Genomic DNA, 25,467 nt, shown 5'->3' on the forward strand with positions numbered 1-25,467 from the left:
CACAGACCTTCACTTGCTTAGGCTTTCTCATTTTTTCTATTTTGGAAAATATCTCCATTCTCATATCCTTTTAACATCTTTTAAATTCTCATTTTGTTTTTTAAATCATTATAAGAAACAATAACATTAACAAATTTTCCATCTGTTGTGAGAATTCTTTTCCTGGGGATACTAAGCAATGCTTATTCCCTTTTAAGGTTCTAGTATCAAATCAATATTTGATTAAAGTTTTATTAGGGAACCAATGAATTTACTGAGCTTACTTACTGAGATAACTGAGGGGTTGCTGATGTGTATAAATGATCTGAGGGTATGCACACTGGAAAGCCTTTACCCAGCATGGGTCAAGCATTCTCTTCCTAGCCTTCCCCAGATTATACACTTTAGTCCTCCCCAAATCCAGGAGACCAAGTGTGATTAGGGCCCAATTACATACAGTTGTCTGGGAAGACTGGCTGGATACTCTGGTGAGGGTCCAGTAACCCTGTTTGCTAATGAAGGAACACAACTGACAACAAGCCCAATTGTGACGATGTTTAGCATCAGGCACTGCTGAAGACATGATGGTAATTATTTCATGCAGAAGAGACTGCTGTACAGTATCATCTTATTAAAAGTACATGGAATTTAAAAGGATTTGGTGCTAAGATCCACAAATGAGGGAGAACATATGTCTTTTATTTTTTGAGTCTGTGCTATTTCACTTAGTATGACAGTGTTTTTGCTATGATATGACATGGGGAGTTTCTTTTCTGATCCTATTTGGTGTTCTATGTGTTTCCTGTATTTGTATGGGGATGTCTTTCCTTAATTTTGGGAAATTCTCTTCTACAATCCTGTTTAAGATCTGGTCAGTACCAATAACTTGAAATTCTTCTTCTTCCTCTATGCCTATGATACATAGATTTGGTCTTTTCATGGTGTTCCACATCTCTTGCATGTTCCATTCCTGTGTTTTTAAAAAAAATTTCATAATCTTTGCTTGAGTGGTCCAATTCTTCAACTTTATCCTCCAGTGTTGGTGTTTTTTTTTTTCCATTTCATTCATTCTAGTGGTGAAGCTTTCCCCTGTTGTTTCAAGTTGGCTTATTGAGTTTTTCACTTCCTTCTTCAATTCAGCTTGAGTTTTCTTCAATGTTTCCATCTCTTTTGTGAGTTCATTCAGAAGTTTATCCATATCTTCTTTTAGTTCTTTGATTTGTTTGTTCATGGATTCTTTAAATTCGTTTTATTCCTTAATGATGTTTATGATTGTTCTTTTAAATTCTGTGTCCTGGGTTCTCCTTGTAGAACTCTTCTACAAGACTGATGAGGTTTGTTGGGGACTGTTAGGGTTTGGGTCTGCAGCAGCCCCTTCCCCAACAGGGCCTCACATTTTTGCAAGCCCCTGAGAATGCAGGAACTGAGTTGATGAGCACCCTGGTCTTTGAAGTCAAGAGAAGCAGACTTTTCTGCACCTTTTGGTCAAAGGCAGCATGCTCCCTCTTTGAGGAGTTTTATCTGTGTGGTGCTTTCTCCAGATTGACCCAATTCATCTCTCAGAGATATAGTGTTTTGACTTTCCATTTTATTCTGTTGTGATTTTAGCATGTGAATTTCTTTTGTTACTTATGATTCTCCTATGTGAATTAAGGTGAAGTATGCTTCTGTTTGTATTATTGGCATGCCTTGGTCCTTTTCTTATTGTTTATGTAAAGCTGACTAGTCCAGGTTTCAGGTTCTCTCAGGATTTATTTTGGAGGGAACTGATGGCTTCAGATAAGCTACTCAGGAGCATCCACAGAAGCCCAAGTCAGGTTCCAGCCAGGTACACTCAGACTTCCTTCTAAGGTTTGGACCCCTACTAGCAGGAACTCAGCAAAATTTTGGAAGATCCCTAAGAGGTGGCTGATTTTGGGACTCTCAGGTGGTCTGCTGAGTTCTAAGCCCCTATGCCAGAGGAAGGCGGTACAGGCACTCTCTGGTGGTCTGCTGAGATCCCAGCAGCTACACAGATGGAGGTTGGAACCGAACCTCTAAGGCTGTTTTCTCTGATCTCAGCCTTATCCTTCCAAAGGTAGGTCTGACCTGGGGCCTTGGGAGGGGCCTCACACAATCCCAGTTGGGGGTCGGGTATGGTGCAACTAGGGGAAGCTCACCACCATGTGGAGGCAGGATACGGTGCTCTCAGGCAGTCCCCTGAGTTCTCAGCCCCTATGCCAGAGGGAGGTGGGAACAGCCATACTCTGACAGTCTGCTGAGATCCCAGCCACTACACAGATGGAGGTCAGAACCCATCCTCTCAGGCTGTCTGCTAAGATCTCAACCTTATCCTACAAAAGTCAGGTTTGTAGAAAAAAAAAATTTTTTTTACCTCAGAATTCCAATGGGTGAGGAATTAGGAGCAGCTTGGCTGGGTGGTCTGGCCCAGGGGTCTCTCCAGGTTGAGATGCTGGCCAGTGCTGTTGTCTTCTGAAGGCTTGTCTCCACACATAGGTCATCAGAGGGATGAAAAACTGGTGTGGAGATGGCAGGAGACTTCAGTTCCTCTCCTCCTAGGCTGCCCTGAGTGCCTACTTGAGTAGTGTGACACAGTAGCTAGCTTCTCTCAACACTCTCAGACCAAGGGAGCGAAGGGGAGGCTGCAGGGATTTCTTATTGACCTAGGCAGTCACACATCATCACTTCTGCCACATGTCATTCGTTAGAACCAAGTCACTCAGTCTAGCCCAGGTTCAAAGAGAGTGAACTTAGGCTGCATCTTTGAAAGGAAGGAGTGTGAAAATTGTATTTACAGACATTTTAAAGATATTTGCTAGCCTCCTGGGTTCAGCACTAGGTCATTGGTGCTTCACCTTCATGTGCTGCAGAGGGAAATGGTCCCACATGGAGAGCTGGACTGCAGGGCACTTGCTGTATGAGTTTCCTTTCCCATAAGCATCTTTGCCTTGCATTGTCTTTCCCAATGCTGAAGAAGGGTGAGTTTATTTTTACTGAAGATCCTTATCTCAGGATTTAGTTCATATTTGCCTACATCTTGAACATTTAATGTGTCAAGACATCAAATAAAATTACAAATTGTATATTAAGCTGTTTTATGTTCTATCACATTTGTCATTAAATATTACTGATGGATTGTTTCTGTTATTTCTCCAATCTCAACAAACCTTCAGCAAATAGCATCTAGTACAGATGACATTTGAAAGTGAGCCTGCAGACAGGTCATGCCCTAGGCTTGGGATGGAGGGCGTGTTGTCCTGCTGCCATAGGAGTGATCTCACAGGCTGCGGTGTGGTGTCTGAAATGATGAGACTTTCAGGGTGGAGCCAAGCCAGGCTGCATCACCAGGGGAGGTGGCAAGTTAGTACTTAAGCTCCATCAAGGACACAGATAGCGTGAGTTTGCTTCTCCATGACCAACTGTCCCACTTGAAGGTGCTCCGGGGACCCGCAGAGGTAAAGCTTATGGGATGAAGAGGATGGAGGAGAAGGACACACGCCAGTCAGCACTCTGAGCACTCTGTGCTGTCTGGACCAGTGTTGCATCTTCCATGGTACAGGAACTCAGGCCTAAGGCCTAAAGCTTCCTCAGCCATGCTGCCAGCTCACACCTCTCTGCTACCTTTGTCTGCAAATTGGAACTCTGAAGTCCTTCCAGGCCTCTTCCTCCTCCTGCCTCTCCTGGCAACAGATCTTGGGTTTTGACAATCATTTTTGTCTTTTTGCCACTGTACATATATGTGTATGTGTGAAGGAAAACAGACCCTATCCAGGTAGAAATGGAAAAGGCAGAGAGGAAACCTATATTATCAGGGTCAGAAATTTGGTCACAATTTTTCCAAAGTGGCTCAAACACACTACAGTCACAACTCTTGCTCCAATTTTATTTTTACTTGGTAAACAAAGGTATCCTTCATAATGCCCACCCACCTTGTACTTGTGGTAAGCTGCAGGCTCAGGAAACCTACTTGCAGGGATTTTCTAGATGCCTGTGTCCTCTCCCCAGGCCATCCCTGTGTATTCTGGAGGATGCTGAGCATCTGGGGGTAAAGGGACCACTGTCTACTTAGGGAAATGGAACCGGAGCCTAGGCTTGACCAATGCCCCTTTGTGCTCCATGGAAATACTTGCCCAGAATCTCATTCCTAGGCTGGTTGCTTTTGCAATTTTTTTTACAAATATATTATTTTGATTACAAATATGAAGGAGTTTTGTAAATTAAAAATAATTATAAACAATGCCTTTAGTTGTTTATTGACAAGATCATGACTATGGCAGCAACCATAATTTATGTTTAGATTAAGTGGACAGTAGTAAAGTCTTCTGTTTTGTTCTTCAAGAGCAATACCTTTCGTGTTTAAATATGTGTTAGAGCTGCTCTTGCTTGTATTGCTTTTAGAATTTTAAAAATTTATATTTTATGTGTATGAGTGTTTTGCTTGCATGTGTGTAAGTGCAACTGCACATGCAATGATTGCAGAGGTCAGAAGAGGGGGTCAGAGTCCCTTAGAGTTACCAGTGGTTATTAGCTGCCATGTGGGTTCTGGGAATCGAACGCAGGTCCTCTGCAAGAGCAGCCGGTGCTCTTAACCACTGAGCCATCTCTCCAGCCCCTTGTATTACATTTTAAAATAACCTTTTAAAGCAATGAAGTTGCATTTGATTGCAAAATATATCATCTTCCACAAACTTAAAACAACTTCTCATGGACTGCTTTGATGTAGTGATGTGGGTGATATGGCATTTTAGCTCAATTATTTGAAAATTCTATTTCAAGAAAAGAAAATAGTATTCTGGATCTGTGCAAGGCCTGAGCTGCTTTATGTGCTCATTTACACCTATCTTCTTTGTTTTTGTTTTTTAAATACATGGATATAGGATTCCAAGCACTTGAATTTTCTGACATCAGAACAAGCTCTGGCTGATTATGCAGAGTTAATCAGACACTTGAAAAGAACAATCCCAGGAGCTGACAGTCAACCTGTCATTGCTGTAGGGGGCTCTTATGGTGGCATGCTTGCAGCCTGGTTCAGAATGAAATATCCTCATCTAGTGGTTGGGTAAGTTCATTGATGCTGGATGTACACTTCTTAGTGATCAAGACAAACTTAGAGATGCATTTGGGGTAAAGCATGTACCATGCTGCTGTACTGGCATTTCCAGTTTCAGTCTCATTAATAGCCTTGTTCTTATTCTTATCATCTTTGATCATTCTCAGTTTCCATTTTAAAACTTGAGTTAGGGGAGCTGCACTGGTGGCTCAGCAGTTAAGAACACTTACTGCTCTTCCAGAAGACCAGAGTTCAGTTCCCAGCACCTATATTCGGTGGCTCACAGCCACTTCTACCTCCAGTTCTAGGGGCTCTGGTTCCTCTGGTTTCCACAGGCACTGACACACTTGGCATATACACACATAGACATAAATAAAAAACAAACAAGTTAGATGAGTTACGTTTTCTTCCTCTCTTCTTGTTTCCCTTTATTATCTAGAGCTCTTGCAGCTTCTGCCCCCATCTGGCAGTTTGAGGATTTGGTTTCCTGTGGTGTTTTCATGAAGATTACAACTGAAGATTTTAGAAAAAGTGGTCCGAATTGTGCAGAGAGCATCCTCAGATCCTGGGGTGCCATTAACCGAATCTCAAGGACAGGTAAGCTTTAATTAAGAGAGTAGATTTGCTTTTTTTGTTCGTTTTGTTTTGTTTTAATAAATTGCTTGTTAGTGTTTTTTTTAATTTTATATATTTTTATGTCTATAAATGTTATGTATGCATGTATGTAAGTGCACTCATGTTATGCAGTGCTTGCGGAGGACATACAGTTGTTAGCCACCATGTGGGTGCTGGGAATCGAACCCTGGTCTACTGTAAGAGCAGCCAGTGCTCTTAACCACTGAGCCATCTCTCCAGCCCTCACTGTTTTTTTTTAATCTTTATATTTTTAGTTTTTAATTTTTTCTCATTTGCAAATTTATTTATTATTTAACAGAGCATAGGGTGGGGATATATTTACAGAGTAGTGGGCACCCCCATTTACAACTGCACTGGAAAGTCCACACTCAAATGTAGATCCTATGACTTCCCTACAGCTGCAGAAAATGGTGAGAGAGGGGCCTCCCGATGTTCTTGGCTTACATGTCCTTGGCCCCTCCCCCACATGCAGCTATGGTCAGCTCATTGGGTGGGAGGGGAAACTGACTCCCCCTCGACTCCTTGATGAGTTTTCCATGGGCTGTTGGCCCATTTCAGTGGGATTCCATCTACTATAAAAACACAAAAAGCAAGAAACAAGAACATCTAAACAGTGGCTGCTATAATAACTTAATCTATGGGTGTAAACACAAGTGCTTGGATGATACTTTAGCAGGTGCATCACATCCAGCTAACAAAACAATGGCAGTGGCTTCCCCACTGGGGCCTATAGTCTACCCTGCCATAGGGGGTTGGTCTGGTCTGCAGTACAAGATGTGTGTTCCACCTCTAGGACCAGGCATTTTATCCAATCAAAAATTTGCTGGTCATACATACACTACACACCCCACTGTTGCACCAGCAGGTACATCTTGTTTGGTATGTTGATAGTGCAACATGCAGGGTTCGTCACTGAGCAGAATTATAGGGGACCATTCTCCCCTAATCATCTGCATATCGTCTTTTGAATCTACCATTCAGTGTCAGGGAGTTTCAAGCTTAGTCCAAGCTTAATTTTTCCCTCTCCTGCACTCACATCAAGCAGTGTCTTCAGCAATAGGGTCCCTCTGTCCACTTCTGGTGTACAACTACCATTATTGACAATAGCCTTTATTGTTTTGGGGACCTCTAGTATCCCTCAAGCCAACAGCTTATATGGAGGCAACACACCTCTGGCACTGGGATTTCATTTAACAACCCTATTGCTTCTGGAAGGGCTTTCTTCTATCTCCATAGGGTTCTTTCTGTTCTTAAGGCTTTTTTTTTTTTTTTTTTACTGTGTATCTGGAAAAATTTTCCCTGATTATTCCCATAGTTCTTTGTATAGTCCTCCTTCCTGCCCCCCTTCCCCTTTAACTAACCCCATTTACAAATTTCTCCCTTGGTAACAGCTTTATCCTACTAGTCTTCTCTCTCAGGTTCCTTCTTTCCCTTTACCTCCCTGTTTCTCTTCCATATTCCTGGTCCCTGCAGTTACATCAGGATATGCACTCACTTATAAGGATTTGGTGCTAGGATCCACAAATGAGGGAGAACATGGGTCTTTTGTTTTTCTAAGTCTGTGTTACTTCACTCTATATAATAATTTCTAGATCCATCCATTTACCTGCAAATTTCATTATTTTATCTTTCTTTACTGCTGAATAGAATTCCATTGTGTAAATGTATTACACTTTTGTTAATCACTCATCAGTTGAGGGGCACTTAGGTTGCTTCCATCTCTTAGCTATTGTGAAAAGAGCAGCAACAAACATGGTTGTACAAGTAGGATAAGTAGGTTGTGCGATAGGATAAGTCTTTTGGGTATATACTAAGGAGTGCTATAACTGGGTCATATGGTAGGTTCATTTTTAGTTTTTTAAGAGTTCTCCACACTTTTCCATAGGGGTTTCAGGAGTTTGCAATCCCACCAGCAGTGAATGAGCATTCCCCTTTCTCCACATTCTCGTCAGCATTTATTATCATTTGTTCTCTTGATCCTGCCAGTCTGATTGGGGTAAGGTGGTTTTGACGTGCATTTCCCTAATTACTAATGATGTTGAGCACTTTTAAAGATGTTTCTTAGCCATCTTTATTTCTTCCTTTGAGAACTCTGTTTAGATCTTTAGCTCATCTTTTAAATGGGTTATTTACTTTCTTGCTTGTTTGTTTTTTGAGCTCTTAATGTATTCTGGATGTTAAATCTCTATGTCAGATATGTCGCTGGTAAAGATTTTTTCCCACTTTGTGGGTTTTCTCTTCATTTTCTTGATTGTTTCTTTTGATGTCCAGAAACTTTTTAGTTTAATGAAGTCCCACTTGTTGATTGTTGATCTTAATTCTGAGCAACTTCTGTCCAATTTAGAAAGTCCTTTCCTACACCTGTATCTTGTAGGTTACTGCCAATATTTTCTTCTAGTAGTTTCTGGGTTTCCAGTTTCACATTGAGGTCTTTGATCCATTTAGAGATGACTTTTGTGCAAGGCGAAAAGTAAGGATCTAGTTTCATTCTTCTGCAGGTGGAGATGTAGTTTTGCCAGCACCATTTGTTGAAGATGCTGTCTTTGCTCAATTGTGTGTTCTTGGCACCTTTGTCAAATGTCAGGTGGCTGAAATTGCGTGTGCTAGGGTTTGGATCTTCAATGATGTTCCATTGATCTATGTGTCTATTTTTTGTGCCAGTACCATGTTGCTTTTATGACTATAGCTCTGTAGTATACTTTGAGATCTGATATAGTAAGTCCCCCAATGTTGCTCTTTGTGCTCAGGGTTGCTTTGGCTATCTGGGGTCTTTTGTGCTTCCATGAGAATTTAAGGATTTTTTTTTTCTAAATCTGTGAAGTATGTCATGGGAGTTTTGACTGGAATTGCATTGTATCTGTATATTGCTTTTGGTAGGATGGTCATTTTCACAATATTAATTCTTCCAGTCCATGAGCGTGGAAAGTCCTTCCATTTCCTGGTGTCTTCCTCAATCTCTTTCTTTAAAGATTTAAAATTTTCATTGTAGAGGTCTTTGATGTCTTTGGTCAGGTTTATTCCAAGATTATTTATTTATTTATTTAATTTATTTGCAGCTATCATGAATTGGAGGGTTCCCTGTACCCTTTCTCCAATTGCTTGTTACTGGTATATCAAAAGGCTTCTGATTTTTGTAGATTGATTTTATAACCTGCTACTTTCCTGAAAGTGTTGATCAGTTCTAGGAGTTCTCTGGTGGAAGTTTTGGGGGCTCTTAGGTATAGTATCGTATCGTCTGTAAAATGGGATAATTTGACCCCTTCTTTTCCAATTAGTGCTCCTTTAATTTCCTTCTCCTGTCTTACTGCTCTAGCAAGAGTTTCAAGCACTATGTTGAAAAGGAGTGGAGCTAGTGGACATCCTTGTCTGGTTCCTGATTTTAATGGAAATGCTTCCAGTTTTTTTTTTTTTTTCCATTTAGAATGATGTTGTCTGTGGGTTTGTTGTATATAGCTTTAATTGTGTTGAGGTATGTTCCCTCCAGTCCAGTTCCCTTTATAACTTTTATTATTAATGCATGCTGAATTTTGTCAAAAGCCTTTTCCTAATCTATTGAGATGATGATGTGGTTTTTGTCTTTGGTCCATTTATACAGTTGATGGTGTTTATTGCATTTATTGAACCATCCCTGCATTTCTGGAATAAAGCCCACTTGATCATGGTGAATGATCTTTTTTAAAAAAATGTTATTATTTTTATTTTATGTGTATGAGTTTTTTTTTGCCTGCATGTATGTGAGTGCATCTGTGTTGTGTAATGCTGCAGAGGTCAGAAGAGGACTTCAGATTCCCCTGGAACTGGAGTTAAGTAAGGTTTGTAGCCATCATGTGGGTGCTTGCTGGGAATCGAACCCAGCTCCTCTGCAAGAGCAGTCAGTGCTCTTAACCACTGAGCCATCTCCCCAGCCCTGGTGAATGATCTTTTAATGTACATCTGTATGTGGTTTTCAAGTATTTTGTTGAGAATTTTTGCATCTAAGTTCATTAAGGATATGGGTCTATAGTTTTCTTTTTTGGTTGTGTCTTTACCTGGTTTGGGTATTAGAGTGATGCTGGCTTCATAGAAGTAATTTGGGAGTTCTCCCTCTGTTTCTATCTTTGAATAATTTAGGTACTATTGGTTGGAGGTCTTATTTAAATGTCTGGTAGAATTCTGCTGTAAATCCATCTGGGCCTGCGCTTTTTTAGTCAGGAGGCTTTGTATTACTGTTTTGATTGCCTTATACATTATGGGTCTGTTTAAACTGTTGATCTCTTCTTGGTTTAACTTTGGCAGTTCCCATGATTTTAGATACTCATCCATTTCTTTTACATTTTCAAATTTAGTAGACTATACATTTTTAAAGTATTCCCTTATAATGTTCTGGATCTTTGGGTGTCTGTTTGTTTGTGTGTTATTTAAATTCATTGAATTTCTTGATCATGTTTATGATTGTTCTTTTAAATTCTGTGTCCTGGGTTATCTCTAGGGTGTTCTCCTTGTAGAACTCTTCTATAGGATTGGTGGAGTTTGGTGAGGACATAGTGTTTTGGCTTTCCATTTTATTATTTTTTTGTTGTGATTTTGGCATGTTAATTTCTTTTGTTGTCTGTGATTCTGGTATGAAAATTAACTTGAAGTTTTCTTCTGTTTGTCATATTGGCGTGCCTTGGTCGTTTTCTTATTGGTTATGTAAAGCTGGTTGGTTTAGGTTTCAGGTTCTCTCAGGTGTTGTTTTGGAGGGAACTTATGGCTTCAGATCAGCTACTCAGAGCTTCCACAGAAGCCCAAGTCAAGTTCCAGTCAGGTACACTCAGGCCCCCTTCTACAGTTTGATCCCCTACTAGTGGGTACTCAGAGCACAATTTGGGAAGTTCCCTGGGGGTAGTCCCAATTTTGGGACTCTCAGGTGGTCTGCTGAGTCCTCACAGGTCCTATGCTAGAGGGAGGCCAGAACAGGCCCTCTTGGGTGGTCTGCTGAGATGTCAACCCCTACCTGTTTTTGTTTTTTTTAATGTTTGAAGAAATGATGTGTATTTGTTGTGTGCTCTGTGTGTGTGTGTGTGTGTGTGTGTGTGTGCATTGTTTTATATGTGTTGTATGTGTGCTGATTAATATGAGTGTATGGGTATGGGTACACATGCTTGTGCTTGCATGTGGAGGCTGGAGGGTGACTTGGGTGCCTTTTCCAACCTCTCTCCACCTTTATTTATTTATTTTTTTGAGACAGAGTCTCTCACTGAACCTGAAGCTCATCAGCTGGGCTAGGCTGGCTGGCCAGTGAGCTTCAGGGATCTGCTTGTCTCTGCCCTTCTCCCTCCTTCCTGAACTGGAGTTATAGGCAGAAACCATCACTTCTAGGTTTTTCCATGAGTTCTGGGAATTCAAACTCAGGTCCTCATGTTTGCACAACTGGCATTTTACCTACTGAGCCTTATCATCATCATCATCAGTGAATGACTTAATAAAGTTTCACAAAGTAAGTATTTGGTATAGTTAGTATCTAGATTAAGCAAAGACAAAATAAGCATCTCTATTCCGTGTTCCACACCTACACAGCTAACCTGTCTTTGAGTCATATGCTAATTTTGCTTATTCATGAATCTTCATAATCAGCATTACATAGAACATAGCTTTTGCTTCTTTTGTTGTTTTTTTGTCTGCTGCCTTTTTCTCGATGTTCTATTCATTAGACATATCCAAAGTCTGATAAGTTCTATGACAATATGCAGCTTTTCTACATGGTTTTATCTAGTTGCTATAAGATATTTTGTTGGATGTTAAAAAAAGTATTGCAGAAGTGTTATAGAAAATTGTGTTTTCTCTAATACCAAGTAAAGAATAAATGATCTGTTGCCTTTACATTAGCAGTGTCCTTCTGTCTTCAGGCCGTGGTCTCCAGTGGCTTACTGAAGCTCTTCACCTTTGTAGCCCCTTAACTTCTGGGGACATCTCAGTTTTAAAAGAATGGCTGTCTGAAACCTGGGTGAATCTGGCCATGGTGAACTACCCTTATGCAACCAGCTTTTTACAGCCTTTGCCTGCTTGGCCTATTAAGGTAACAGAAAATGCCTGGTCATAATTTTTTTAATTTGAATTTTTTTTAATTTATTTTTATTTTATGTGTATGAGTGTTTTGCCTGCATGTAAGTGTCCTCGTGTCTTGCAATGCCTGCAGAGGTTAGAAGAGGGCATCAGATCCTTTGGAACTACAGTTTCAGAAAGTTTTTAACCACCATGTGGCTTGTGAATCAAACCTGTGTCCTCTGCAAGAGAGGGAGTGCTGTTAACCACTGAGCTGCCTCTCCAGCCTCCATCTTCTCGTTATTTTTAATAACACACTTCTCTTTTTTTGATGTTCCTTCTTTCACTTTCAGCATCAGAAGAAATCTTGATGCCATGGGGGCTCTGTGAAATTAGCAACTGTGGGCTGGAATCCAGGTTCTGCAGCTTGCTGATTCTGTGACCTTGGGCATGTTAGCTACTTTTTCTGACCTCAGTTTCCTTATTTGAGAACTGGAAATTAATTTAATCAGTTATAGCATTATATGAATGAGAAATAAGACCAACAGTTGCTATTAATGGAATGATAGCTATGCATCAAATTCTGGGCTTCACTTTGCATATGTAGTATATCTGGTTTTTGTGATATGTGTATCATGCCTCGATCTATCTAACAACATTGATTATGCCTAACAAATGGCAGCTTTTATCATAGTACTGTCATTTAGTGAGCTGTTAAAGCATTCTAATTGCTCCGTGCATCAAAGGACAAATTGGCCAGCCATTCATACAATTAAAATGTGGAAAAGGAGATTTGAGGACGAGCAAGGGCAAAGAAGAGGGAAAGACGTGTCAGGGGAACTTTCTGAACTCTGGAGCAGAGACCGCAAAGAAGGGACTAGAATGGTGGGTGAAGAGCACCTTGTATACCATGCAAATGGCTGGTTTATTTCTGTACCCTGCAGAAAAATGTAAAGGTTTATTCTTTTAGAGAGGGAATTATTTTTAAGAGATGGACAAATATAAGCAATGAATTTAGATGTTTAACAGTGTTTTATGATAAACCCAAATAATTTCCCTTCTTTGTTATTAAATTAATTATTCTATTCATATCTGACTCTTCCTCTGTTTAACTCTCTAGGTGGTGTGCCAGTATTTGAAAAATCCTAATGTATCTGATACATTGCTGCTGCAGAATATTTTCCAAGTTCTAAATGTGTATTATAATTATTCAGGTCAGGCAAAGTGCCTGAATATTTCAGAAACAACTACCAGTAGTCTAGGATCTATGGGGTGGAGCTATCAGGTAAGATGAAGGATTTCTGAGTTGGGTTTGTTCTTCACTGATCATTAACACTGGGAATGTCTTCCTCCTTTTTTTTCTTTCTCCCTCTTTCATTCTGTCCTTCCTTTCTTCCGATATTTACTCATCACTGAATATATAGTGAGTGCTTACCATTGATCAGGCTCTCTTATGCTTCAAAGATAATAAAAATAAATAACGTGGCAGCTCCTTAGCCGCTGGTCCCACTTGCACCCAGTTGCTGCTGCTGCTGCTGCTGCTGCTGCTGTGCAGCCTCTTCAACGCCTGCCTGCTTACCAGCAGCCTGTGCGTCCTGCTGTGGCTCTTCAGTTTCAAACTGGCGAGGTCCCACTGGGCCCTGCAGATGCTCAAGTCCCATGACCTTGTGTCTGCTATCGCCCACTGAGGGCGCAGCCACTATGTGCCCAAGAGCACACTGGCCGCCATCTGGCAGGCAGTTAAGAATGGAGCAGCAGGTGTGCTGTTGGACATCGAGTTTACTTCTGATGGGATTCCTGTCTAAATGCTCGATAACACAGTAGATAGGACAACGAACGGGACTGGTTGCCTCTGTGATTTGACATTTGAACAAGTTAGGAAACTTAACCCTGCAGCAAATCACAGACTCAGGAGTGAGTTCCCTGATGCAAAGATCCCTACCCTGAGGGAAGCTGTCACAGAGTGGCTGCATCATAACCTCATGGTCTTATTTGATGTCAAAGGCCATGCAGACATGGGTGCTGATGTTCTAAAGAATACACTCACACACACACACACACACACACACACACACACACAGGTGTGTGTGTGTGTGTGTGTATATATATATATATTGGTATATATACAGATATATATAGATATAGATATAGACATAAAATTCCCCACCGGGCACGGTGGCACACACATTTAGTCCAGCACTTGGGAGGCAGAAGCAGACGGATCTCTGTGAGTTCAAGGCCAATCTTGTCTACATAGTGAGTTCCAGGACACCTGGGGCTACAGAGAGACCCTGTCTCAAAAAGACAAAAAAAAAAAAAAAAGATTTCCACAACTATACAGTAGTGGTGTAGTCTGCTCTTTCTTGCCAAAAGCTATCTATGAGACAAACAGATCAGAAAGTAATAACAACTCTAATACACAGACCTTGGAGCCTGAGCCATACTGGACATGGGAAGCCTCTTGACAATACTTTCCGGAAGCAGTCCATGTTTATAGTGATGGACATCCTGCTCTATTGGAGCATGCACAATGTCTTGTGGTACTTGTATGGAATTTTAGCTTTTCTCATGCAGAAGAATTTTGTCTCTTGGGACTATTTGAAGAAGTGGTCAGCTAAAGGAATCCAGCTTGTTAGTTGGACTGTCAATACCATTGATGAAAAAATTATTATGAATCCCACCTTGGGTCCAGCTGCGTCACTGACAGCGTGATGGAAGACTGTGTACCTCACTTCTAGACTTCCCCCGGGAGGAAACACTGGTGGCCTTGTGCAAAGACCTCAGAACATCTCTGTTAGCCGAGCTCGGGATCAGGTGGCTCCCATAAGCGGTAGTCAGTCATTACATTTTTATCCCAACAAACTGAAACCTGGTGTTGCCGCCATGCTCCATGGAAGAGTTCAACAGTGTTGCTCTTGAAAATCTGGATCTGAACAAAGACACAGCAGGTCCTGCCCAAACCAAGCTGAAGGTGCACCCAGACCCAGTGAGGATGAGCATAGAGTGGGTCCTACAGTGAGGGGTGCACATGTGAATGAGTGGGATTTGCATATCACTTAGAGCTGCCATTTTAAAACTCGCCACAGGTAATTCACTTATTTCAAATATTTGTCTTCAGCTCTGTTAACAACGTATGTACTATAAATGTCAAACTTGTGATCACACTAATAAAATCATTAGAAAATGCACAAACGGAAAAGAAAAAGTATGCTTTCCATCAAATATAGCCTGGTGAGAAAGATAGGTAGGTAATTAACATTATAATAGACCTTGGCAAGTCTTGTAAAGGAAGCACCTTGTGGACCCAAGAAAGAAGGAGTTTAGACTCTGAGTCTTCATTCCTTTTTCTGCACAGTAAGACTAATAGTAATAATGCTTTTCTCCTAGAGTTGTCTTGAGGGTTAAATATGATCATAGATGTGAAAAAGGCTTTTTGCAAAAAGAAGGAATGCATAGTCCTGACTTCTGTGACTTCTCAACCATGTGTTTCTGTGAAAGATAAGGGAATGTGTGGCAGGGAAGTAAAGTGGGGGCCCTGAAACTCTGCTGCAGGGTCAATCCCTCCCCTTGCTGTTTACCTTGAATGACCTGGAATAACTCGTCTGTGTGCCTTGTTTTCTCTCCGTTCCCTTTTTAGGCCTGCACAGAAATGGTCATGCCCTTTTGTACAAATGGTATTGATGACATGTTTGAACCTTTTCATTGGGACTTGAAGATATTTTCTGATAATTGTTTTAACCAGTGGGGTGTGAAACCACGACCTTTTTGGATCACTACCTTGTATGGTGGCAAAAACATCAGTTCACACTCAAACATTGTTTTCAGGTGAGTTTGCTGTCTCAAAAGGAACTTCAGTTGATGGAATGCTTGTAGAAAGCCTGAAGGAATAGAACTAGGAAAGTACTGGATAATAAAGCAGCATACAGTTACCCTGGTGACACTTTCAGGTTTTCCTAATGAGTGCCGGATACATGGTAGGCACTCAGTGAACATTTGTTGGCTAGACAAGGCCTTAATGAATAGTAGCTGTTAATAGTTCTCTTTCGGCAGTTCTTTTAATTACGCTCTGGTTTCGTTGTAGGACTCATGTTTCTACAGCCCATAGGTTATTTCACCAGTGGTGATTCTCAGTTATTTAGATATAAACTCAGAAGGGAGCCCCTGAAGTACTGGTTAGCTTAACTAGTTCTCAGACAAATTGCTGCCAGTGTTTAAGTGAGGCTGGTTGTTGGGAATTTTGTCTAGGTATCTGGAGTCTCTCATGGAAACCAGTGGGGTTTTTTGGTTTTGTTTTGTTTTGTTTTAGATTTCCCAATGATTGGTTTTGCTTGTACTTGTCTAAACCAAGAACTTCAAGTCCATGTGCATGCTAGGTTTCTCAGCAACTCCAAACACGGTTGCTAAGCCACCAAGTGCTGCTGGTGACCTTTTAAGGTCAAATGCACTGAGCTCATTACATGGCTGGGGCTGTGGGGACAGCTATTTTGTTTTGCAAATAATGGAGGGTTTCTTATCTGGGTTGAGCCTGGCAAATTGATGTAATGATAAAGGCTATTTCTTCTCTTAAGAGAAACCAACCTCTGTGTGGTTTACTCTGGTAGTTGAAAACTATGACTCCTCTTTGGCATGGGAGTTTCCCTTTTTGTTCTGCTTTTGCTAAAACTGAAAAGGTATAGATTTGATTTTCCCCAGGACAACATTAATAGGTTGCAATTAAAATATTACATTTTTTAAGAAAGAGAAGTATATAGTAATAAAAGAGAGAATTTAAAGTTGTAGTTCAAACACACATATACTTAATATAATTGGATTCTCATCTATTTTATTTGTACATCTGCTGAGAAAAAGTTGACTGATGGGTTCGGGAGATGGCTCAATGTGTAAAGTATTTACTTGCTGTGCAAGCATGAGGACCTGAGCTCAGAACCCCTAGTATCCCTGTAAAATCTGGGCATGGGATGCATGCCTGTAAGCCTGGTTCTGGGGTGTGTGTGTGTGTGTGTGTGTGTGTGTGTGTGTGTGTGTAAGGGGTACAGATAGACAGATTCCTGGAGCTCTCTAGTTAGTCAGTCTAGCCAAAACAGCAAGCTCTTGGTTCACTGAGAGATCCTAAATCCAAAAAGTAAGGGGTTTAATGGGATAGAGGAAGATACCTGACACTGTCCCTTGGCCTCTGCATAGGAGCACGTGTGTGCGAACACACACACACACACACACACACACACACAGTTGCATGTGCTTTCTCACACACATATACACACAAGTTGATTGAATTAGTGGTTTGACTAAATTTGTGAAAAACACTTTCTCATATATTCTATTATTATTTTACCTCTTAGAGATATTAATACATCTCATGGTTACATAATATGATAGTAATTGTAACATCTGCATGTTTGTGTATTATTTTATAGTTTGTGCTGCATATTAGTATATCTAGTTCATGGCACATATTAGTTTGGACCTTGTAAATTTTTTTTTAGTTTTCTTTTCTACAGTACACTTGAGAATTGAGCTTCCCATAGGTATTTACTGACAATTACGTGGGTAATGAGGATATAAAACTTGTATTTATGGGGCTGGAGAGATGGCTTAGCAGTCAAGAACATTGACTGTTCTTGCAGAAGACCCAGGTTCGAATCCTAGCACCCACATGGCAGCTAACAACTGTCTGTAACTCCAGGTCCAGAGGATCCGACAGCCTCTTCTGTCTTCCGTGGGCATTGCACCACACAGGTGCACTTACCTACATGCAGGCAGTACACACATACATATAAAATAAAAATAATAAAATATTTGAAAAAAACAAAACTTGTATTTGCTGACTTAGTTCATTGTTCAATCCATTGCTTCACACAGCTGAAGGTTAATGTACGTATTTGTATGACATATCAAACCTGCTCTTTCGTGTTATAAAATATTGATGAAATACATGTTCATGAACTTCCATTTATTTATTCGTAGACCTCTATGTAAGATATCTAGTGCTAGGACACAAGTAATTAGACAGTTGATTTCTTTTTCATTCATTCCATAAATATTTGGCTCCTGTGACTAGACCTGGTTCTAGGAACTAAAGATATAGAAGTCATCGAAACAGCCCCAGTCCCTGCCCCTGTGGAGCTGTGGTATAACAGGTGGACAATCAAACAGGGTGGCATCTGTAAATATACTAGGAGGATATAGTTCTAAAGAACAAAACAGTAAGTCAGAAAAGGGGTCAATGAATTGTCAGGGGAGGGAAAAGTATCAGAGTTTTAGATTAGAGAGATAAGAAAGGCAGCACCAAGGGATGACTTTTGAAAAGGGAACTAGCCAGGAGGTTGATGGCGAAGAGTACTCCAGACAAAGGAGCAAACAGAGGCCCAGACCTTGAGATGTGTATGTCTGTAGATGTGGGTTCAGAGAGGGTAAGTTGTGCAGTGTGGCTGGAGTAGTTAACAGGGAGAAAAGCAGGTAGTGAAGTCAGAGAGCAAGCCCCCAGTCAGATAGGGACTTGATAGTCTGGAAATGACTGAATAAGATGAGAATAACATGATCTGAATCAAATTTACAGAACGAAATGGCTGTTTTATTGCTAATATATTGTAGGGGGACAGGAGTAGAATTGGGGCAAATAGTTCAAAATCTAATGTTAGTGTCAGTGCAAACCACAACTCTCACTTCAAAATGGATGAGGTAGTTAGATTTGAATAACCATGACCTGGGAACAGTGATTTGGGTTACCCCACCTTCCATGTCCAGTGTGGTAGCAGTTTGATGACTTTTTATAGTAACAGAACAAAGAGAGTCATAAATCAAGACACTTTTCAATTACATTGATGGAAAGATCAAATAGGTGGGTTAAAGTCAAGCAGGGAAAACTTTGCTATAGGCCTCAAATGCTGTCTGGTGACGTTCTTAGCATAAAGGTTTCATCTAAGAGTCACAAGGATGCTAGATGAGGCACAGATGAGAAAAAAATGGTTAATAAGGGGGCTAAAGATAGCCAGAGAAAATTTAAATGCTTTAGTGATTCAAACCTCTCCACCATCTTTGAAGTTCTAGTCAGTTAATCAGCCTTGCAGAACTGTTCAGTAAAAGGTGGAGATTCTTTCTGGAACCTTCCTTCATAGTAGAGATGATGGAGACTTGTATCAAGGTGGTAGTGGGGGTGTGGTGAGAAGTGGTTGAATTCTGGATGTATTTTAAGTTATAGCTGACAGGTTTATCAACTGGGCGCCAAACATAGATGAGATTAAAGTATAACAGAAATTTTTTTGACCCGGGAAACTAAAGGATACAGTTGCCATTAATGGAGAGTTGGACAATGATGGGTGGAGTTAGGGAATATTAGGGGCTTAATTTTGAACCTGATATATTTGGGATGTCTAATTAGACTTCTATCTAAAAAATATCAAGTAGGACTTGGATTTTGGTTCTAAAGTATATGAGAAAAGGCTTAGGTAGAGATGGAATTTGGTAGTTGTTAGGTTTCCATTACTGTAAGAAAATACCCGAGATAATCATCTTAAAAATAGAAAGTCTCATCATTCCTTCAAGAGCATGCCCCATGGCCTAAAACTACCTACTAGGCCTTACTTCTCTGTCTCCTTCCCAGTAATGTCAAGCTGATGACCAAACTTAGTGCATGGGCCTTTCGTGGAGCACTTAAGAGCCAAATAGTAGCAGTAGTAATCTGTATATATATTGGACTTAATACCTGACTTGGCTTTTTTATGATTATGCACACTGTTATTTTATGTATCTGATAGCATGACCTTGAAGATTTTATATTATTTAAGTAATAGGTAAAGCTCTATACTAGGAGGTGCCGCAAAAGGGGAATGCGATTGAGTACTTGGCACTCACCGGGTACTTAGATCCAGGTATTCAGTGTTAATTTTAACCTTAGGTTTCAGCATTTTCATGAAGTTAGGTAGATGAAAGGCAGACCAGAAACTATAGCCCAGGTGGTCTGACCCCAGAGCTCTTGCCTTTACTCTGACCAGACCAGGCAAGAAGGTATATGTTTCTGACTTTTAGATCTAATCTTGTGTCCATGAAATGCAATTTAGATAAAATCGAGCCTTGGACCAAAATCAGGGCCGAGTTTGATTCCCAGGCTTGCTGACCTGAATGATTTGGGCAGCATTTTAAACACACTGGGCATTTGTTTTGTGGTCTATAAAAGGCTTGTAATTATATATACCTTGTAGGATTGTTACAATGATCAAATGTGAAAGGCTTTGTAGTTAAATCACTCTGTGTATGTGATGTAGTAATACTAAGGAATGATTTGATTGGCAGTGGCATTAAGGATAGAATAAAGTTAACAAAAAAGTGTAAGCTATATATGGTGAAAACTGCAAAACTTTTATTGGGAGAAATTAAAAGTATCTTCATTTAAACTTTTATTAGCATATATTAATTATACCTAATAATGGATTTTATTGTGTCATTTTCATACATGTACACAATGTTTTTCAATCTTACTTTCCCCCTCCCATAACGCTCTCCTTTTCCTCTCCCTCTCCCATTAATTCCCTTCCTCCAGCCCCACTTCTAGCCCCCATATACTTTTATGTCTTTTTTTTTTTTTTAAGCATAATGAGTTTCATTAGGGTTGTTCATAGAAGCATATGGTCTCTCCCCCTATCAGCCATTACCTGTATGTCAATTCTCAGGGAAAGGTGCAGCCCCACAGGCACCTCTATGTTTCAGGATATTGACAGATCCAATCGTGTTGTCATCTTGTGCAGGTAATCACAGATGCTGTGAGCTCAAGAGTATAAAAGCTATGTGATGCCTGGAAGTCAGCATTCCACACTGCTCTTCCTCCTTCCTCCAGCTCTTACATTCTTTCTGCTTCTTATTCTGTGATGTTCCCTGAGCCTTGAAAGCAGTTGACAGAGGTCCCATCTACATGAAAGTATATGGGGCTATGACTGGGCATTCAGCAGTCATTCTCAGCACTTTTAACCACTTAGGCATCTCTGTAGTCACTGCTAACTACTATGAAAAGAAGCTTCTTTGACCAAAGCTGACCATGGCACTGTTCTGTGGGTATAAACATAGTTATTTAGCAAAACAACAGCAGTAGCTTCCCCTCTTGGGTATCCTCCCTAGCCATGAACTTGTGATGAGGTTTTACAGTACCAGATGTGAATTCCCTCCTGTAGAGTGAGCATCAAATCCAATTGGAAAGTGGCTAGTTACTCCCATAACAGACTTGCCACTGTTGCTCCAATGGTCTCTTCTTGCCTGGCTTGTCTGTGTTGTTGCACACAGCGTCCATAGCAGAGCAGGACCATAGCAGAGATGACGGTTCTCCCCCAGCAGTCTGCATAGCACTTTGTGGTGCTATGAGGGCTAGCCAGCAGAGAAGAAATTTCCAGTCCAGTTCCAGTTTGATTTCTGTGTGACCTGCAAATAAGGTGTGTGATGTCTTCAGCTAGAGCTTCTTACCGGCTAGTATTGGTGGGCAACCAACACCAGTGGCAATTGCCTGTATTGTTTTAGGGGCCTCCCTGGTTGGTAACTCAAGGAGAGGTAGCCCATCCCTGGCACTGGGATTTTTGTTTAATTACAGCTCCACTGAAACTTTTTTCAAAATTTAATTTTTTTAATTAGCTTACCAAGTATCAGGTTTCCTTATGACTTTAAATAATCTTCCTTTTAATGGAAAGACATCTCATATTGGAAAAGATAACACTTTGTTTTTTTGAGGCAAGGTCTTATGCAGTACAGGCTGTTCTTGAACTCATTATATAGCTAGAAAAGACCTTGAATTCCTGATCCTTCTTCCTCTACTTCCAAAGTTCTGGGATTGCAGATATCTACCAGCAATAACACCTTTTTTCAATGTATATCCTTATTAAATTTTTGTGGATTTCATATATCTTAATCATATTTAGACCCCTTCCCCTTCTACACCTCCCTCCCATAGTCTGCCCATAAGATTTCATGCATTCTGTCATATATGTTAAGGCTATCAAGTCAAGTTTGTATACCCAGATAGTTCTTTCTTAGTGTGAGTTCATCCACTGGAGCCTGTTCAATCCATCTAGCATGATTCCCTTACAGAAGACCAACTCTCCCTCATCCCGTAGTGATCAGTTGCCAATAGATAAACTAAAGTTAACCTCAGCTAAGGCTGTTGCTTCTTACCCATTTCCCCATTTCTATGGTAGGTTTTTATCTGGTTTTAAGTTTGTGTGGGTTTTATGCATGCTGTCCCCATTGCTGTAAGTTCATACGCACAAGTTCCCAGTCGCTTGGAAACCTGTGTTTCCTTGTAGTCATCCACCACCCCTGGCTTTTACAGTCCTTCCATCCCCTCTTCCACAACGGTCCCTGAGCCCTGGTGGCAGAGGTTTAATATGGGAGTCCTAACCAGGACTTGCACTCTTCAGTCTCTTGTTCTCTAAATTTTGCCAGTTGTGGCCTTCTGTGATCAACATCTGTTACTTGAGGAAGCTTTGCTGGTGAGAGTTGAGAGATGTATTACTCTGTCTACCCCCTGTTCCACTATGCCCACTGAGCCTTAGGTGTAGAAGTTGCGTTGTAGATGTGTTAGTTAGGGTTGGGCTTCTCACAGACATTTATTCTTTGTGTGTGACCAGTTGTGGAACTCTGTAATAGTCTCCATCTGTTGCAAAAAGAAGCTTCTTTGGTGAGTGGTGAGAGGCATGCTTGTCAGGCTGGTCCACTAGTCTCAGGTGGAACAAGCTGGAGGAGGCCTAGGCTCAGGTGGGGGTGGGGACAGCATGGGGAGGGTCTGACTAGCTAAGCAGAGTAGCTGTGAGCCCTGGAGCAGGAGAATGGAGCTCTAAATTTTTTAAATAAAATTAAAAATAAAAATTTTAAGGCTAGCCTTGAATTTGTGATCCTAGTGCCTCAGTTTCCCAAATATTGAGATTACAGATGTGCACCACCTTTCTAGTGAGAATGCATTCTTTTAACTCAGAAATAGAAAGATACATAACCCAGTTAAAAATGGGTCAGAAGCCAAATGTGGTGGCTCACACCTGTAGATCCGGAATCTGGGAGAATGAGGCAGGAGGATTGCCACTACTCTAGGACCAACATGAGACACATAATTCCAGGCCAGCCTGGACAAGAATGAGACCCTGTCTTAAAAAAGAAAAAAAAGTGAAAATCTTGAAAGAGAGTTTTCAAAAAATGTATATGAATGGACTGTGAAAACATGGTCAAGATCATCAGTTTGGGAGGAAATAAAAATCAAAACCACAGTGAAGACATAGCCCCGAGGTAAAGCATGTGCTTAGTATGTTTTGGACACCAGGTTCATTCCCCTGCATCTACACCACCAAATCCACAAGAGAAATCAGGATCCTATGTTGCTATTGGGAATATAAAATGGTGAAGCCTCTTTGGAAAGTTGTCTGGCAATTCATGAAAAGGTTAAGTGGTATCACATGTCTCAGAAATTCCATTCCTTAGGTACACACCCAGGAGAAATTAAAATGTACACACACACACACACACACACACACCAAAAAAAAAACTTGTATGTGATAATGTTCAAGTGAGCAATGTTCATAATATCAAAAAGTTGGAAACAGCATAAAGGTACATCAGTTGATTAAAGGATAAAGAAAATGATTTTTATATATGATAATATAGTACTTGGCAATAAAAAGGTTATATGTGTGTGTGTATATATATAATATATATGCTCCAACATGTATGACTTGAAACATGCCAAGTGAAAGAAGCCAGTCTCAAAAGAATACCTAATGCACAATCCTCTTTATATCAAATATCCATAAGCTAAATCAGTAGAAATGGAAAGTAGTTACTCAGGGCTGATAGTGGGAACATCTGCAGAAATGGCGAGTGATTGCTAATGAGTTTCTGCAGGGTATGATGTAAATTATGTGAAGGTTTTCAACTCTGAATATACTAAGAACCATTAAGCCAAGCACTTAATTTTTTTGTTTTGTTTTTATTTGTTTGTTTATTTTGAGACAGGGGTTCCCTAAGCCCCAGCTGCCTGGAACTTGTTATGTAGACAAGGCTGGCTTAGACCTCATAGAGATCTGCCTATCTCTGCCTCCTGAGTACTAGGATTAAAGGTGTGTGCCACCATGCCCAGTTTGTTTGTTTGTTTGTTTGTTTGTTTGTTTGTTTCTAGCCAGGTACTTTCTGTGGATAAAATGTGTAGTAAATGAGTTATAGCATTTAACTTGGCATAGTTATTCAAAAGTATTAGAGATATTGTCTGTGGAGGCACATTTTACTCAGCTAGGCTGATCAACTAATGTTACTGGCTAATGCTGCGTAAATCATTCTACTGTACATTACATGAAGCAGCCAGGACTAATAACCCTAGCAACAGTTCCTGAACTTTCAAGCTAATGCAAATGAAGATCTTTGAATAGAGTCTAAATTTTCTGTCCACATACTGAGGACTTTTTTTTTTCAGTTTGATCACCTTATGTACCAAAGCACTATTCTTTATTTAGTAAAACATAAAACTCTACTTCCTTTTCCTCTCTTCTTACCTTCCTTCTGCTAAACATTAACTTGCATTTTTTTCGTATTTTATTATTTTTATTTTATGTGTATGTGTGTATTGCCTGCATGTAGGTAAGTGCACCCGTGTCGTGCAATGCCCACGGAAGACAAATGAGGCTGTCGGATCCCCTGGAACTGGAGTTACAGAGAGTTGTTAGCTGCCATATGAGTGCTAGGATTTGAACCCAGGTCTTCTGCAAGAGCAACCAGTGTTCTTAACCACTGACCCGTCTCTCCAGCCCCTTAACTTGTAATTTGAAATATGGAAATGTTTTTGAATCTCTTCAGTTGGGTCCTAGGAAAAAAAAGAAGCAGGCAGGAGTTGAGGGTCTCCTATGTACCCCACCTTTGGTGCTTCTTAAGTACCTACACATGCACCATCTGGTTTAATGTTTAAAACTTATGGGGTATGCCTTGTTTTTCCTATCTTACAGATGAGGAAAATAAGTCAGATAACTTGTGTCACATTGATTTTGGATAATGAAGCCAGGATTGGAATTCAGGTTCTTAAATTCTGAGTCCCAGTTAGTCTAGCTTGCTCCATGAAGTACCAACTCCAGTCTTCTCTGGGTCTATTTCTACAGAACTATGTGCTATTCCGGCATGAAGTATCTTCTTATGTTATGAATTATATCCTCAGACCAAATATCCAGGTTGTGTGTTTATAATTTTAGGTTCATGTATATAGCATGTTTCTTGTATTTTATCTGAGGATAAGGAACTGATGACCTTAATTTTTCTTCTTCTCCTTACTTGCAGCAACGGTGACCTCGACCCATGGTCAGGAGGTGGAGTAACCAAAAACATCACAGATACTCTGGTGGCTATCAACATCCCAGACGCAGCCCATCATTTAGATCTGCGAGCCAACACTGCCTTTGATCCCTCCTCTGTGCTGTTGGCCCGGTCATTGGAAGTTAAATACATGAAGGGATGGATCACAGATTTCTATGGCAGTGCCAGAAGGCAGGGCTGAGCAACTTTTTTAAAAAAAAATAATAATAATTTTTGCTTTCTTCTTTTCTGTTTTTTCCACCCACATCCCACTCACTTTGATTTTCTGTGTGAAATTACTTTCTCTCATTTGTCTTTGGATTTGTTGGGCCAAGGCTGATACGGAAGAGAGTGATGGGGTGAGCACTGCCGTCCCACCCAGGTCACTGTTCCGTCCTCACTGCCTTTGTGTCATCTCCAGGAAGAACGTCCTCATGACAGCTCCCAGGCCATCACAACTGGAGCCTTTCCTAACTGCTTTTCACCGGTCTCCTGGCCCATTG

The 25,467-nt window shown here is 40.6% G+C and overlaps 1 protein-coding gene and 1 pseudogene across 4 annotated transcripts in view; both read left to right on the forward strand.

Annotated features, from left to right (window-relative positions):
* Positions 1 to 25,176, forward strand: part of LOC103742987 (lysosomal Pro-X carboxypeptidase) — a 76,664-nt gene extending 51,488 nt beyond the window's left edge. For all 4 annotated transcript variants that reach the window (XM_017800907.2, XM_029568818.1, XM_008844194.3 and 1 more), the window contains 6 exons: positions 4,857 to 5,038; positions 5,469 to 5,626; positions 11,533 to 11,702; positions 12,789 to 12,953; positions 15,306 to 15,493; positions 24,950 to 25,176. In XM_017800907.2, coding sequence (XP_017656396.2) covers positions 4,857 to 5,038; positions 5,469 to 5,626; positions 11,533 to 11,702; positions 12,789 to 12,953; positions 15,306 to 15,493; positions 24,950 to 25,166 — 1,080 coding nt within the window. In that variant the 3' untranslated portion in view covers positions 25,167 to 25,176. The remainder of the gene's footprint in view (positions 1 to 4,856; positions 5,039 to 5,468; positions 5,627 to 11,532; positions 11,703 to 12,788; positions 12,954 to 15,305; positions 15,494 to 24,949) is intronic.
* Positions 13,150 to 15,296, forward strand: LOC108491373 (annotated as a pseudogene).
* Positions 25,177 to 25,467: the final 291 nt, after the last annotated feature.

The sequence above is a fragment of the Nannospalax galili genome, unplaced genomic scaffold (assembly GCF_000622305.1).
Source record: "Nannospalax galili isolate Female #2095 unplaced genomic scaffold, S.galili_v1.0 scaffold278, whole genome shotgun sequence".
Taxonomy (NCBI): Eukaryota; Metazoa; Chordata; class Mammalia; order Rodentia; family Spalacidae; genus Nannospalax; species Nannospalax galili.